Source organism: Oncorhynchus tshawytscha, linkage group LG30 (assembly GCF_018296145.1).
Source record: "Oncorhynchus tshawytscha isolate Ot180627B linkage group LG30, Otsh_v2.0, whole genome shotgun sequence".
Taxonomy (NCBI): Eukaryota; Metazoa; Chordata; class Actinopteri; order Salmoniformes; family Salmonidae; genus Oncorhynchus; species Oncorhynchus tshawytscha.
This window is the reverse complement of record NC_056458.1, coordinates 35,335,575-35,353,192: the sequence shown is the minus strand read 5'-3', so window position 1 is coordinate 35,353,192 and position 17,618 is coordinate 35,335,575. Positions and strand designations below refer to the sequence as shown.

General features: G+C 39.9%; 1 protein-coding gene across 2 annotated transcripts; it reads left to right on the top strand.

Annotated features, from left to right (window-relative positions):
• Positions 1–5,079: 5,079 nt before the first annotated feature.
• LOC112228343 (NHL repeat-containing protein 3) lies at positions 5,080–16,989 on the top strand. 2 transcript variants are annotated; one of them, XM_042309259.1, is made up of 7 exons: positions 5,080–5,280; positions 10,069–10,224; positions 10,440–10,590; positions 13,651–13,851; positions 14,108–14,199; positions 15,399–15,511; positions 15,653–16,989. In XM_042309259.1, exons 1-7 carry the CDS (start codon positions 5,083–5,085, stop codon positions 15,906–15,908), a joined length of 1,167 nt encoding a protein of 388 aa, XP_042165193.1. In that variant the 5' UTR covers positions 5,080–5,082; the 3' UTR covers positions 15,909–16,989. The 2 variants fall into 2 exon arrangements, with proteins under 2 accessions (XP_042165193.1, XP_024249346.1); XM_024393578.2 differs by lacking the exon at positions 5,080–5,280 and adding an exon at positions 5,453–5,636.
• Positions 16,990–17,618: the final 629 nt, after the last annotated feature.

The following is a 17,618-nucleotide window of genomic DNA, read 5'->3' as shown; positions in this document are numbered from 1 at the left end:
TCTGACTGAAAACAACAAAAAAACATCAAAATTAGTTGCATTTGAATTTGTTAATAAAATGCAAGACTGTCTCGCACAATCCGGTACATGTTTTGGTTGAAAATAAGTCTTGTCAATTTATTGTACTATCTTAATAAATTCCTCCCTTACATGAGGTAATCTGTAAATGAGTGGATATAGGTGAAAACATTGTTTTCAACAATCTTAAATTACAGTGTCAGATGAGCGATTTTCTGAAGGAAAGAATGGTATTTACAGGGAACCGAGGTAAAGACAGTTTCAAATTGGATATTCGATAGATATTTGCGCTTTCAAACCACTTGAGCCACAGATTCCAAATAAGTCTCATGATGTTGGAAAAATTACGCACAACATTACACAGGTCTTATTTTCACGATTTGGACATTCATTCGCTTTCCAAAGCTAATAAAGATGTGGAAATGTGAGCTGCATTTTGTATTCCAAGTTTAATTAGTTAGGGAGCGTAAACAAAGTACAAACTTTTTTTACATTCAAATTTCTGACTGACTTCAAACAAGGTTCCGAATGTCCACTGACTACCCTTCTATATTACACACCCTTTAGTTTGTCAATTTTCATCTCACAAGATTTTACATGAATTTTTTTAAATTTAAAGTTTCAATAGCTCCTTGGCCATGTGTGACTTCAAACAAGGTTCAGAATGTCCACTCAGTGGGCCTACACATTGCACACCCTTTAGTTTGTCCATTTTCATCTTACATGGTTTTACATGAATTTCTCAAAATGTAGAATTTCAATAGCTCCTTGGTCATGTGACATACTGACCTCAAACAAGGTTCAGAATGTCCACTGACTATACCTTCATATCGCACGCTCTGATGTTTGTCTCCTTTCATATCATGCTATTAGAATTAAATATGTAAGCTTTGCAGGCCTTCATTTTACATGGGTATTAAAAAATAATAATAATAAAGTCAACAAAATGTTCCATCCTCGCGATAACTATCTTTCACATGGACACTGAAAAGATCCGCAAATGGCTCTATGTGGTATGGATCAAGGACAGAAGAGGTGTTCAAACAGAGGTGCTTAAAGGAAGGAGCACAGGTAGGCCTCATGAAAAACAGTGTTTCATATGCTCTTTTTAATCACAGTAATAGGCAGTGATTTGAAGGTCACAGTGAGCTTGATAACATGAAAGAATCCTTTTCATAGCATCACTTTCATATACTGTACATTAAGACAAATCCTTCTACGTTGAGTATTAGAACACAGTTTACATAACCTGATAATAACTTGATATTTGAGTGTATTCACAACAAGACACCTGCAGACAACTTACAAAATGCAATATTGCATTTGAGGGTACGTTTTTCTGATGAAAATAGTTATTTTATGCATTGCCTACTATCTCTAGCTTTTGTCTTTTGTGAGTAAAATCCTTTTCCCAAAATTGATTTATGTACAATTTTGTGAAGAAGTATGAGGGTGGTGATATGGGTCATTTAATATTAAAATCATTTAAGGGGTCAATACATTTCTATATTGCTTCCCCAGTATCTGCATGAACCATCAGCCAAGTGTTTTTAGTTGACCCTGCTGGACAGAAAGAGAAGGCGGAATCAGAACACGCTGCAATTAAATTCAGGTCTTAGTTGTTCCATTGTACTGGATATAATACATATTAGCATTTTACATTCATAAGTGTAATACTTTTTTATGACATACTGTGAAAAACTCTTGTCTGCTGGCTCTGTCACTTTCAGACATGCACAGAGCAGACTTGAACCACAGGGGTTCCCTGTAAAGAGAGAGTAATCCAAAAGGCACAGACACACCCCTAGACTTTCAATTGGCACCATTGACCTGTATGTATCCTCTCCCGATTGGCTCTGTGGTGCACAGTCTGGCAGTCTGGCTAAAGTGCCAGAGGTATGAGGAGAGACATCCTCCTTTGTATTTATGGGAACAAATATTTCCTGACACTTTGGATCCTATTCTTGGACAGTTAAAAGACAATGCATCAATGCAAAAAATATATATATTACTAATTACTGTCCATGAGTAAACTCAACCTTGTGGGTCTATGGGTGTTTGGGCCAATAAAGTGCCAACTCAATTCTACCACTGACTAGTCTCTCATGCCCCTATGAACGGGGACACAGGGCAATAGTTTTTAATCTAAACCAGACCTTTTTTTACTGGAGTACACTAACCCCTAATTGGGGCTCTTTTCTTGACACATACTAGCAGTTTACCAGATTTTTTAAATATTTTTTTTATTTTTTTATTTTAATTTTACCTTTATTTAACTAGGCAAGTCAGTTAAGAACAGATTCTTATTTTCAATGACGGCCTAGGAACAGTGGGTTAACTGCCTGTTCAGGGGCAGAACGACAGATTTGTACCTTGTTAACTCGGGGGTTTGAACTTGCAACCTTCCGGTTACTAGTCCAACGCTCTAACCACTAGGCTACCCTGCCGCCCCGAAATAAGAAGTCAAGAAGATCAAAACGTAGAATGTTGTAAGGGTGTATTACATGCTATGCTGGCCTCATTGTCATTTCCATTCTGGATTCTGAGTGGTAAAATAATAGCAAAAAAATGCCCCTATGTATGTGTATATATTTTCCACCAAGACAGAACTGAAAAAGGGGGTGGAGTTGCAATCTACTGCAGAGACAGCCTGCAGAGTTCAGTCATGCTATCCAGGTCTGTGCACAAACAGTTCGAGCTTCTACTTTTAAAAATACACCTTTCTAGAAAAAAAAAGTCTCTCACTGTTGCCGCTTGTTTACATACCCCCCCCCCTCAGCCCCCAGCTGCGCCCTGGACACCATATGTGAATAAATTGCCCCCAATTTATCTTCAGAGGTTGTACTGTTTGGTGACCTAAACTGGGATATGCTTAACACCCCAGCCATCCTACAACCTAAGCTAGATGCCCTCAATCTCACAAATTATCATGGAACCTACCAGGTAAGGTACAACCCCAAATCCGTAAACTCGGGCACCCTCATAGATATCATCCTAACCAACCTGCCTGCGTCAGTAATGGGTCCGCAGTCAAACGACCACCCCTCATCACAGTCAAACGCTTCCTAAAACACTCCTGCGAGCAGGCCTTTCTAATCGACCTGGCCCAGGTATCCTGGAAAGATACTGACCTCATTCCGCCAGTAGAGGATGCCTGGTTGTTCTTTAAAAGTGCTTTCCTCACCATCTTAAATAAGCTCAGTGTGTCAAATGGGACGGCCTGTTGTCCGGACCTCTGCCAGTCTCTATGGGAGTGCCACAGGGTTCAATTCTCGGGCCGACTTTTTTCTCTGTATACATCAATGACGTCGCTCTTGCGGCTGGTGATTCTCTAATCCACCTCTACACAGACCACACCATTCTGTATACAGCTAGCCCTTCTTTGAACACTGTGTTGACTAACCTCCCGGCGAGCTTCAATGCCATACAACTCTCCTTCCGTGACCTCCAACTGCTCTTAAATGCAAGTAAAACTAAATACATGCTCTTCAACCGATCGCTGCCCGCATCTGCCCACCCACCTAGCATCACTACTCTGGACGGTTCTGACTTAGAATATGTGGACAACTACAAATACCTAGGTGTCTGGTTAGACTGTAAACTCTCCTTCCAGACTCATATTAAGCATCTCCAATCCAAAATTAAATCTAGAATCGGCTTCCTATTAGCAACAAAGCATCCTTCACTCATGCTGCCAAACATACCATGCTGCCAAACATACCCTCGTAAAACTGACTATCCTACCGATCCTTGACTTCGGCGATGTCATTTACAAAATAGCCTCCAACACTCTACTCGGCAAATTGGATGCAGTCTATCACAGTGCCATCAGTTACGTCACCAAAGCCCCATATACTACCCACCACTGCGACCTGTATGCTCTTGTTGGCTGGCCCTCGCTTCATATTCGTCGCCAAACCCACTGGCTCCAGGTCATCTAAGTCCTTGCTAGATAAAGCCCCGCCTTATCTCAGCTCACTGGTCACCATAAAAGCACTCACCCGTGGCACACGCTCCAGCAGGTATAATTTCACTGGTCACCCCCAAAGCAAATTCCTCCTTTGGCTGCCTTTCCTTCTATTTCTCTGCTGCCAATGACTGGAACGAATTGCAAATATCACTGAAGCTGGAGACTCATATCTCCCTCACTATCTTTAAGCATCAGCTATCAGAGCAGCTTACAGATCATTGCACCTGTACGTAGCCCATCTGTATTATAGCCCATCCAACTACCTGATCCCCATATTGCTATATATTTTATATATATATTTTCATATTTTTTTGTGCTCTTTTGCACCACAGTATCTCTACTTGCATATTCATCTTCTGCACATCTCACTCCAGTGTTAATTTGCAAAATTGTAATTATTTTGCCACTATGGACTATTTATTGCTTTACCTCCCTAATCTTACTTCATTTGCACACACTGTATAGACTTTTATATTGTGTTATTGACTGTACGTTTGTTTATTCCATGTGTAATTCTGTGTTGTTGTTTGTGTCACACTGCTTTGCTTTATCTTGGCCAGGTCACAGTTGTAAATGAGAACTTGTTCTCAACTGGCTTCAATGTAAAACCATGTGAGATGAAAATAGACAAACTAAAGTGTATGCAATGTGTAGGGCCACTGAGTGGACATTCTGAAACATGTTTGAAGTCACTAGGTCACATGACCAAGGAGCTATTGAAGTTTTACATTTTAAAAAATTCATGTAAAATCATGTGAGATGAAAATGGACAAACTAAAGGGTGTGCAATGTGTGCCTGTGCCATCGGGTTAGCTACAACCAATTTTGAAAGTGTTAGGAGTAATGGTTAAAGAGCTATTGACATTTGACACATTTGATTTGTCACTATGTTGATGGTCCCTAACTGCTGTTGGTGGACGTAAGGAAAACTACAGGCGAATATCCGTCGAATATCCAACCTGAAACTGTCTTTACCTCGGTTTACAGGGACTATGTTTGGGAAACCGTTATTCCCAATCCCACATTCTCCCCATGGCCGCAACCATAGCACGATAAACGGTAATTTTGGCCATTAGGTTGATAGCCTACATTACATGCTTCAAACCATGACTCGATACAGTAGTTGCTACAAACCTGATCGATGTAATTTTATCTCCGGATTGAAAACCAAATCAAGCAGCCGTCGTAAACGCTTGATCTCCTCCTTTGAACTGGCAATTTCGTCCTGGTATTCTGTTATCGTTTTTTCTACTTCTACGTATATCTCCACAGCAACCGCTGTTAGTCGCTTGGTAAGAAACCCATTCAACAACTGTAGTTTGGACATTTTTGCAAGACCTAATGTAGAAGACTTGACCACTTCTAGCTAGTAGACTGGCTACGTATGGAGAAAAAAAAACCTCTCAGACAAAATGTACCCAAGACCACGTGACCTCAACCACGAACATCGTCATGTGATCAAAATAGGAAGTGGCGTTAGTCTTTTCGTCTGATTCAAAGGTGCTAGGTTGGGTGGAAGCGCCCGATATATTTGATTAACCTTCAAGGTTTCCCCATGAAAAGACGAAATAATTTGTGTTTAATAGTGACGACCATGGGGACACTTTTTCTGCTTATGGTGGTATTATATGGTTCAATAAATTCACAGGTACGTAGCTCCTTTCAATAGTTTTATGGTATTGACTTACCTGTTTTGCTGACTGTCAGCATCATATCCTTCCTTGCCCTTGTTGAGTTAGCGAACAGTTGCCAGAATCAATAGTTACTTGTCATATGTGCCCTAATACATAGATTACACAATTATTTCTCACTTAAAACCCTGTTAAGAACAAACTGTCTGTTTTAGAACAGGATCTTTCCTGTCTGTCCTGTTAATAAGATACCCTGTCAAAATACTGGGCTGCATTCAGTACGTCTTTGTACTGAACGACCAGTTGAACAACGGGATGGGTTGTGGTAAAGGCCCTATTTGAGGCTATCAAATCCATGATGTACTGTGGGTAAATGGTGACTGACTGATCTATAAATAATAATGGGTAGTTCATTATTGTGCAAAATGATTTGGAGATGAATCAGTCGGCTGCAATGTAGAACAAGCCCAAAGACAGTACAGTATAAAACCCCACAGTGGAGGTGTCATAATACCCATAAAACCTTGCAGCCAAACAGAGAAATGGTTCCAATTGTTTTCCAGCATTCATTTTACCCATAGAGGATTTTAGAAACACTTCAAGTAAGGGCTGTGTTTTGTGTAGACTGACCCCGGCGTGACATTTTGATAACCATGTAAATCTCTCTCTTGGACAAGGTGACTTTTATCAATATATTCGTCTCTATTTAATCTCAAATTCGAAAATGCTAATTAGCATCAAAAGTAGACGTCATGCAAAACTACAAATCCCTACAAGCTCTTGCACGTCATCTCAAGCTGACACCTTGGCTAACAGGTATTATGTCAATTTAAAACTTGAGCAAGACAGTTAACAGAATTGTCAATTTAAAGTAATGTAGCTAATTTATTCATTACTATATTTAGATAGTTAATTCAGATATTCTTACCTTTGCCTCAATTCAGCAGTCTCTTCCAAATCATGGTATTTATGGTTCTTTATGATAGCCACATTAGCAGCTAATTAGTATTTCATTTTAGGGGGGTAAATACAAGTGAATATATTGATAAATCACCTTGTACTAGAGAGATTTAAACGTTTATCAAAACGTGACGGCAGGGTGAAGGAGACCGCTTGCTTTCCAGCAGAAACAGTTTGGTAGAGTTTGTGCATATATCATGACAACATTTTGTGACGTTTTGGACTTCGGTGAGTTTTTTTCGGCTGTTTGGGCACCCATTTTTTTATAGTGGCAAGCCAAAGTACAGAGCCGAAGTCTACACCCCTTTGTCTGTGATTGGTCAACAGTAGGGATTCTTCAATTAAGACTTGTCATTCAATGAGAGACGACTTGTTTTCATGCACATTTTTTAATTGAAAAATACTGCACCAAACATGTTAGTTAGATGTAAAATTGCACAACTAAGATCTCTTCTGAAAAAAGTCTAAATTAATGACAGATTTCTTGAGTTATCTTTGATTAATTCTGACTATTTTGAGGAAGTGTATACTGGACATACAGTAATATTGCTGTTTTTTTTCTAATTTCTGAAGCGAAGGTCTTTTATTAAGGGAGTATTGCGAACACACTTGTTTGATGGGAACCTTTTCCCTGTTTGACTGCTAGGTTTTATGGGTATTATGACTGATGCTGTGGTACTCTGTGAAGATAGGCAGAAACTGCTTCTCCAATAGAAATCCCCGATCACGCTTGTTGGCGATGTTATGGCGACGTTGGCTACCTAAGCCAAAGATAGTTAATCTGTGTCGTTTACAGTGGGAGCAAATTAAGCATAGTGAGCAGGTTTGAGCATGTATTTGTATATTTCCATTAGGGAACACCTGTGAAGTATGAAAACTGTGCACAAACTCAATTTGACCTTGCACTCCTAAACAACGGAATTCTTTTCAACTTTGGAAAAGCATTGACTCCATAAAACTTAGTACACTGTGTTCTGAACAGAGTTTTTAGTTTAGGGAACAGAAAAATGGATTGAAATCAGATTTTTCATAATGAGAAAATATGCAGAATTTCGGCCCAGTTTAACCTGTTGCTATCCTCTCCCACTACCTGCGACTGGACTTCCTCTCACTACCACATTTGGTGGTGAGAAAACTTTGAAAACGGATGCTTCAGCTTGATAGCCTTGTGATGTGTTTGGGTTACCCCTTCTGTCTGTGATAAGCTAATACAGAAACACATCATCGGGTCTAAAGGTTGTCTGGTGCCGAACTGCGAATTTGCAGGCCATCAAAAATCAAAGACACTCCTTCGATATAAAATTGCTTTTGAAAAATGAAAATGTGTCAATTTCACAAGGTTGGAGTAATAACTTGTTCAGCTACTTAGGACATTAGCTCGAATTTAGGCTGTTCCTTTAGATTTTTAGAGAATTAACAGCTAAGGAAGAATATTTCACTTCTGTCATTGACTTTTCAAATCCCAAACCCCGGCTTGTTCTGATCTCAAGCATTCCCCGGAAGTTTTGCTTTGTTGAGCCTCTGGGTTTAGAAACTTTGTTTGTGGGAACCATCATGAAACTGAATAAATATGTTTTCATCTTGGAATGTGTAAAGTGGATTTTCAGGTGATTAAAAAAAGAAAGCAGTCTTTGATAATATCAATAAAAAATCTGTCCGGTTTATTACAAAATGCAACAAGGATACACCTCCAGAACAGTAGTAGAGAAAATGTCTGGCCCACACACTACAGAACGTTCTTTAAACACCAGCCTGAGAGGCTTGAAGGAAGTCACAACATCAGCTGCTACAGAATCACACAGTGTCACAGATTCTTTATCTGTTATTCAACACTGGCAGACATTTGATACTGGCAGCTAAACAGGTCAAAGGTAGGAACATCAGTTTGAAATGGGTTAATTTTAGATTTTTTTTGTCATTACACACAATTGCCCATAATGTCAAATTGGAATCTTGTTTTTAGAAATTGTTACAAATTCATTTAAAATGGAAAGCTCAAATGTATTGAGTCAATAAGTATTCAACCCCTTTGTTACGGCAAGCCTAGATAAGTTCAGAAGTAAAAATGTGCTTAATAATAAGTCTACACATAATAAGTTGTATGGACTCACTCTCTGTGCAATAATAGTGTTTAAGATGATTTTTTGAATGACTACCTCATCTCTGTACCCCACACATACAATTATCTGGAAGTTCCCTCAGTCAAGCAGTGAATTTCAAGCAATGAGTCAACCACAAAGACCAGGGAGGTTTCCAAATGCCTCACAAAGATGGGCACCTATTGGTAGATGGGTAAAAAAAAAGCAAACATTGAATATCCCTTTGAACATGGTGAAGTTATTAATTACACTTTGGATGGTGTAGCAATGCATCCAGACACTACAAAGATACAGGCGTCCTTCCTAACGCAGTTGCCAGAGAAGAAGGAAACCACTCAGGGATTTCTCCATGAGGCCAATGGTGACTATAAAACAGTTACAGAGTTTAATGACTGATAAGAGAGAACTGACGATTGTAGTTACTCCATACTAACCTAAATGACAGCTTGAATAGAACGAAGCCTGTACAGAATAAAACATATTCCAAATCATGCATCCTATTTGCAATAATGCACTTAAGTAAAACTGCAAAAAAAGTGATGTCCTGAATACAAAGTGTTATCTTTGGGGCAAATACAACACATCACTGAGTACCATTCTTCATATTTTCAAGTATGGTGGTGGCTGTATTATGTTATGGGTATGCTTGTCATCAGCAAGGACTAGGGAGTTTTTGAGGATAAAAAGAAACAGAATAGAGCTAAGCACAGGCAAAATCCTAGTGGAAAACCTGGTTCAGTCTGCTTTCCAACAGACACTGGGAGACAAATTCACCTTCCAGCAGGACAATAAGCTAAAATGCAAGACCAAATATACACTGGAGTTGCTTACCAAGACGACAATGAATTTTCCTGAGAGGTCTAGTTACAGTTTTGACTTAAATCGACTTGAAAATCTATGGCAAGACTTGGAAATGGCTGTCTAGCAATGATCAACAACCAACTTGACAGAGCTTGAAGAACTTAAAAAGAATAATGTACAAATATTGCGCAAAGCATTTAGAGACTTACCCAGAAAGACTCACAGCTGTAATTGCTGCCAAAGGTGATTATAACATGTATTGACTTAACTTTTTTAATCAATATTAGTCTTTTATTTTTCATAAATTCTAACATGTATAAAAAAATATATATTCTACTTTCACATTAGAGTATTTTGTGTAGATCTTTGACGAAAAAATGACAATTAAATCAATTCTAATTCCACCTTGTAACACAACAAAATGTGGAAAGAGTCAATCAGAGTGAATGCTTTTTCTGAAGGCACTGTACCAGCAAGTTTATTACATATCAATCCATATCAACATTAAATCAAATACAGTAAAATAATTAGCCCTAATCAAATAATTTCCCATTAGAATGCATAAGGCAATGTTTTGTTTCTTTGGCAGCAATCGGAAACATCTGGCCTAAAACCAGATTACAGACTTCTTGGACGACCACTGTACAAATTGGATATCAACTGGCCCAAATATCCCGAGCTTTTCAGCGGCGAGGTATTTGGAGTGGCTGTCAACCAGTATGCCGGTGTGGTATATGTTGCACAGGTCAGTATGTTATCTTGAAGTCCTGTATTTGATGTAAAACCAATGGTGTTATGATACAAAACTTAGAGACAAAGGGAAAAGAAAAAGCAAGGCTTAAAAAAACAGATTAACATAACATTGTCATTGTAAAAACAGTGCTGAGTACAGATGTGCTGTACAAAATAGATGACCATGTAGGCTATTAGGTATTAAATAACCAAACTTCTATGTCCCAGAGAGGTGAGACGGTTCCAAAGGTGCTGGTGTTCACAACAGACGGAGAGTTCCTACAGGCCTGGAACACGAGCACCCTGGAGATGCCCCATGGGATATTTTTGGCCGACGCCGCCACCAACCCCACCGTGTGGGTCACGGACGTAGGAAACGGTGAGGCCTCACAGCAGACCTAGGCCCGGTTTCCCGATAGAGATGGAACTTAAGCTTATGAGTGTAACGATGCACCTTTCCTACAACGGTCGAAGATGTATCATGCGTTTCCCAAAACACCATGAAGAGAGAACGGTTGCTAAGTGCGTCGTTGGAGTATGTGTCGATACTGATAGGATCGAAAGGAAGGGAGTGCTGCTTTCGGATCAGCTTCATTCAGCTCTTTCCTCAACATTGTAATTACAGTATTCAGACCCCTTCACTTTTTCCACATTTTGTTACATTAAAGCCTTATTCTAAAATGGATTAAATAAAACATTTTCCTCATCAACCTACACACAATATCCCATAATGACAAAGCAAAACAGGTTTTTAGAAATGTCTGCAAATTTATAAAAATATATAAAAAAAATACCTTATGTACATAAGTATTCAGACCCTTTGCTATGGTACTTGAATTTGAGCTCAGGTGCATCCTGTTTCCATTGATCATCCTTGAAATGTTTTTACAACTTGATTGGAATCCACCTGTGGTGAATTAAATTGATTGGACATGATTTGGAAAGGCACACACACCTGTCTGTATAAAGGTACCACAGTTGACAGTGCATGTCAGAGCAAAAACCAAGCCATGACGTCAAAGGAATTGTCCATAGAGCGCCGAGACAGGATTCTGTCGAGGCACAGATCTGGGGAAGGGAACCCCAAAATCTCTGAGGCAATGAAAGTCCCTAAGAACACAGTGGCCTCCGTCATTCTTAAATGGAAGAAGTTTGGAACCGCCAAGACTCTTCCTAAACAAGAACCTGATGGTCACTCTGAAAGAGCTCCAGAGTTCCTCTGTGGAGATGGTTGTCCTTATAGGTTCTCCCATCTCAAGATAGAACTCTTTGGCCTGAATGCCAAGCGTCACATCTGGAGAAAACCTGGCACCATCACTACGGTGAAGCGTGGTGGCAGCATCATGCTGTGGGGATGTTTGTCAGCTGCAGGGACTGGGAGACTAGTCAGGATCGATGGCAAGGATGGACGGAGCAACGTACAGAGATCCTTGATGAAAACCTGCTCAGGACCTCAGACTGTGGCGAAGGTTCACCTTCCAACAGGACAACGAACCTAAGCACACAACCAAAACAACACTGGAGTGGCTTCGGGACAAGTCTCTGAATGTCTTTGAGTGGCCCCACCATAGCCCGGACTTCAACCCGATCAAACATGTCTGGAGAGAACCTAAAAATAGCTGTGCAGCGACGCTCCCCATCAAACCTGACAGAGCTTGATATGATCTGCAGAGAAGAATTGGAGAAACTCCCCAAATATAGGTGTGCCAAGCTTGTAGCGTCATACCCGAGAAAACTTGAGGCTGTAATCACTGCCAAGGGGGCTTTAACAAAGTACTAAGAGAAGGGTCTGAATACTTATTTAAGTGAGATATATCCGTTTGTTTTTTTTAATGGGGTATTGTGTGTAGATTGATGAATAAAGCTGTAATGTAACAAAATGTGGAAAAAGTGAAGTGGTCTGAATACTTTCCGAATACGCTGTATTTCACAATACTGATGCCGTATCAGCTCCTATAGAGATATTACCATCTACGGCTGCAAATATTCTAATGCTTACCCAATAAAAATGCTCTAAATCACAGATTTTGCACATTGCGCACATGTTCGGCTGCGCCATTAATATTTTTTGACAAATTACAGATCGTAGCTTACAAGTAGCAAATAGAACTCAGTTGATTGAACATAATTTACTTGTTTATCTTTTAATGCAGTCATCTCGGTTTTTATTTTAATCATATTTGTATATGTTGCTTGTTTGTATCAATTGCAAAGACATTGGCAACTTTGTATATGTAGTCAACTTTGTTCTGAAGTTATTGAGGTCACAGAGAGAAGGATAAACCATGCTATGTTTAGCAGAGCTCTTCTGTGTATGTGACGCGGGAGGGCATAAAAGCATCTAACAAAGCACTTAGCTGTTCTACAAGTGGTCTGATGTAGGGTTCAGATTACGAGTGTTTTCAAGTGCAACGTTAACGATAGTTTTGGGAAACCACTCAAGAGATTTAACGATGGTCATACGAAGGTTCTAACGAGGAATTTAGCCATAAAGAGCCACTGAACAGGCCGATTGGCATGTGTTTTTCTATTGCTCATTAGAAAACTAGATTTCAGTCTTAGAGGTGTGTTTCTTGACTGATTCCGCATTTGGTTAATGAAGTTTGTTCCCTATGAGACACTGTAGATGCAGAAGCCAATTTCACTTCCTCAAATTCCCCAGAATTAATATATGAACTCATGAAATCTGTAATACATTTTTACATTTTGGCCGAGGATGTTTTAGATGCAAAATTTTACATCTAACTAAGGTGTTTGGTGCAGTATTTCTCAAGTAAAAACATTTACGAAGTGTTGTCTTATGTAAACAGTCGAAGCTGCTGGGCAGATCTGTCTCACTGACTATGCTATTGGATAGAGAGCAATCACCGCAGATCTTCACCCTGTGTTAGTGGGCAAATGGACATTGTCAAATCAAAACCTAACCTTAATTTACCTAGTGTGATACACAGATATTCCAAACTCTGTTTTAGACCAGACTGACTTCATGACCAAAATCATCCTATTTACACTTTGTAGTCAATTTTGACTCTAAAATAACTGTTTCTGACTCATATCGATGCCACACAGGCCATTTTCAAAGGGATTTGCTGCTTTTTAAAGGCAGCCCTGGGTCGTGTTCATTAGGACACGCAACGGACAACATTTTGCAACAGAACTGAAACAAGCCCTTTTGTGAATGTATTCTATGTACTAAACACTTTAGTATTGACAAAATACGGTGTATTTACTTTGTTAGTCATACACACATCTGGCTGATAAACATTGGATCCAGCTAAAGTGCCTTGCCTAATAGAAAAGTTTTTACACAACCTCATCACTCATCTATTTCCCAAAATATGAGCTTCCTTGACCTGTCTGCTGTCTCATTGCTTAGAACGCTGCTGTAGTCTCAGTGTTTTGAGTGACTACTGTATTTTTCCTATCCAATCTGTTGTAGGCCCGTATGGTCACTCCATTAAGCAGTACTCTCCCTCGGGCAAGCTGCTCCAGGTCCTGGGCTCAATGGGGGAAGCCGGCTCTGGGGTCAACCCGCTCCAGTTTGACCAGCCCGCTGAAATCTTTGTCCACAGCTCTGGGGAGATCTACATAGTGGACGGGGACGGAGGGATTAACAACCGCCTCATCAAACTGTCCAAAGGTGATGGTGACATTATAACCACAGAGAGCCTAGAATAAGTGTTATGTCATTCTGTGGTTATAACATTACGTTCTATGCCAGAGCCACACTTCCAAAATGCTAAAATATAATTTCTAGAACGGACATTCCCATTAAAGTTCTGGTAATTCTATTTGTATGGCCATTCATAGAAAATGGTGATACTACCCATTGAAATAACATAATGCTATAGCCATGGTGTGATCCATGTAATAACCTCTATATGGTTTCTCTATAGACCTGGAGGTGCAATGGATGCACGGAGAGAAGGGCCAGGGCCTTGCACAGTTCTACATCCCCCATAGTGTGGCAGTAGATAACTATCAAAGGGTAGGTACATTGTGCAGGACTCTGCTGTACAAGCAGTGCTGTGTTGAAGACAACTTCAAGTTCAAAACCTTATTGTGAAGTGATGTCTAAGCAGGCATCTCGTGGTTGAAATGCTTCACAAGCTGAAATCCAAGTCTCATCTCACTAAACTTTATAGAACTGTACCTGAAACAGGTTGATGGTGACATTTTCGTAGTGCAAACTAATTGTGCAAAGTGCAAGAAGTACTGTAAACCTCATTCTAATTTTGCAGTGTAATTTAATGTGAAACTTTTCTTCAATTATATGCGTTATATGGGCTACCGAGTGGCGCAGCGGTCTAAGACACTGCATCTCAGTGCACGAGGTGTCACTGCAGTCCCTGGTTCGAATCCAGGCTGCATCACACCCGGCTGTGATTGGGAGTCCCATAGGGCGGCGCACAGTTGGCCCAACGTCGTCCTGGTTTGGCCGGGGTAGGCCGTCATTGTAAATAAGAATTTGTTCTTAACTGACTTGCCTAGTGAAATAAAATAAATAAGGAGGCGATTAATTTAAGTAGAGTTTGTAAGCTGGGCATTACATAAATACACTGAGTGCACAAAACATTAGGAACACCTAACCTAACACCGACTGACCAGGTGAAAGCTATGATACCTTATAGATGTCATCTGTTAAATCCACTTCAATCAGTATAGATGAAGGGGAGGAGACAGGTTAAAGGAGGAGTTTTAAGCCTAGAGACATGGATGTGTGCCATTCAGAGGTTGAATGGGCAAGACAAAAGATTTAAGTGCCTTTGAACGAGGTATGGTAGTAGGTGCCAGGCACACCAATTTGTGTCAAGAACTGCAATGCTGCAGGGTTTTTCACACTCAACAGTTTGCTGTGTGTATCAAGAATGGTCCACCACCCAAAGAACATCTGTCCAACTTGATACAACTGTGGGACTCATTGGAGTCAACATGGGCCAGCATCCCTGTGTAACGTTTTCGATGCCTTATAGTCCATCCCCCGACAAATTGAGGCTGTTCTAAGGGGAAAAGTGGGTGCAACTCAATATTAGGAAGGTGTTTCTAATGTTTTATACACTCTGTGTAGTCTCCTCTTTATAATGCATATTATTTAAGAAAAGTTTCAAATTAAATCACACTGCTAGATTATGAGGTTTATGGTAAGCTTTGGATTTTGTGGTAAGTGTGTGCTGTGGTGTTGCGTAGGTGTGGGTTGCTGACAGAGGAAACAAGCGAATCCAGGTGTTTAATTCTGTGACTGGAGACTGGCTTGGAACATGGGGAAGCTGTTTCAATGAGGATGCACCCTACTCTGTGAGGTTGGTAGTGATAGTCCCAACATTTACCTGTCAGTCTTATTTTGTTATCTTTCATGGACACACTGGTTTTGCTAACTGCAACTCAATTAGGAAGATTTCCTTAATGTTATGTACACTCAGTGTAATTAATTATCCCCATAGGTTGACACCAGACCAGAAGTACTTTGTGGTGGTGCAGCTGAACACCAATCAGATCTCCCTACTGGAGGCTCCACCTGTGGGTGTGATTGGTCAGTGCCAGGTGGTCAGTGTCATCCAATTGGCTGAAGACGTCAAGCCCCACCTAGTGGACCTGGACCTGAAGACGGGGGCTCTGTATGTGGCTGAGATTGGTGCACAGCAGGCTCAGAAGTTTACCCCATTCAGCCTGGGTACTGGCTTCCTGCAGGATGGTTGATGCACTCTATTATAGGCTGTGTTCCAGGCAGACAACATTGCAGACACATGACAGATCTCAGAACGCCTGGATTGGTGTTTAACATATCAGTTAACCACATCATATGATAGCAATCTGATGCCCGACTGTGCAGTCTATGATCTGGGCACAGAACCATTGGCTGATGCAGTGCAATGTCTGCAATGTAGTTGGCCTGGACCACGACTATAATCTTTTGATGAGAAGTTAACATGTATATTTAAATAGATTCAAATGAGCCAGGCCGCTTATTGGACAAATCAAAGATGCCATTTTCTCCCCATACTGCTCATTTGAATAATTATTTACCCCAGGCTCACTAAGGTATGAAGTCCTTTGTATGTAACGTGCTACGCCAATCAGGAACTCTTAGCCAGCTCTATGTTTACTGTTTAGTTCTTATGGAGGTATAGAAAAGTATTGCATGTCCAACTAACCAATCTCACTTAATTGCATGAAAGAAATGGTTGTAAGAACCATCATTTGAAATTCTTTAAGGCAGCTATGTTTTAAAAGCGTCAAAGTGACTTGTGCTGTATGAGGTACTACTACTATCAAGTGAGAAACTTGTTTTCTTAGTTGCAGTATGTTTGATCACAGTAATATGACCAGTGCTATTCAGATTAGATTTGAAAGGGTTCAGTGTCATCCGCTAGTGTCGTGATATATGAAATGTGTGGTTTAGCATTGAAAGTGTATAACATAAGCTTTCAATGCAAAGCATAACATTATTATGCTTGTGTGTGTATATGGTTTCATTGGGATTACAAGTCCTGTATTTTTGTGTGTTTTTACCCTGGGGAACAAATCTTATTTTATGGGGAAATGTTTACATTGCTTGCTCCTGAATATTGTTTATGGTCATATGCATATTTTGTTCAATTTGATTGAATGAATATACTGTGATTTGTTTCTGCTGCTTTTTATTAGTGCCATATCTTAGTCAAGCTCTGCATCATTGAATGTTCATTGAATTTTCCATTTTTATGTTGCTTGTTATTCTTTCATTTTCAAGGGTAAAGATTGACAGAAATAAGATCTAAATAAACTTTTTGAAAACCAATTTTGTCATAGTGATATAACTTCCCCTGGCTTTAGTCTGTCATTATTTTGATGCATGAATACCAGGGGAGGACGGCTCATAATAATTTCTGGAGTGGAGTGTAATGGCTGCAATAGAGTGAATGGAATGGTATCCAAAACATTATTATGAGCTGTCCTCAGCAGTCTTCACTGATGAATCCACAACCCCTTCATGTAAAGGGATTCTGAAAACAGCAAGGCAAAGAAAAACAGACCAAAAACAGGAATTACAGTCTGAGTGACAAATGTAATTAGATTATCAATCCACAGCAATTGCAAACAAAATGCTGTTAGAAATCACACGGAACCCAAATCGGCTGCGCGTGTGTGCTATCGTGCATAAATGTATTTTGCCCCCCCACACCAAACGCGATCACGACACGCAGGTTAAAATATCAAAACAAACTGAACCAATGACATTAATTTGGGGACAGGTCGAAAAGCATTAAACATGTATGGCAATTTAGCTAGTTAGCTTGCACTTGCTAGCTAACGTTAATTTGTCCTATTTAGCTAGCTTGCTATTGCTAGCTAATTTGTCCTGTGATATAAACATTGAGGTGTTATTTTAGCTTAAATGCACAAGGAACTCTACTCCGACAATTAATC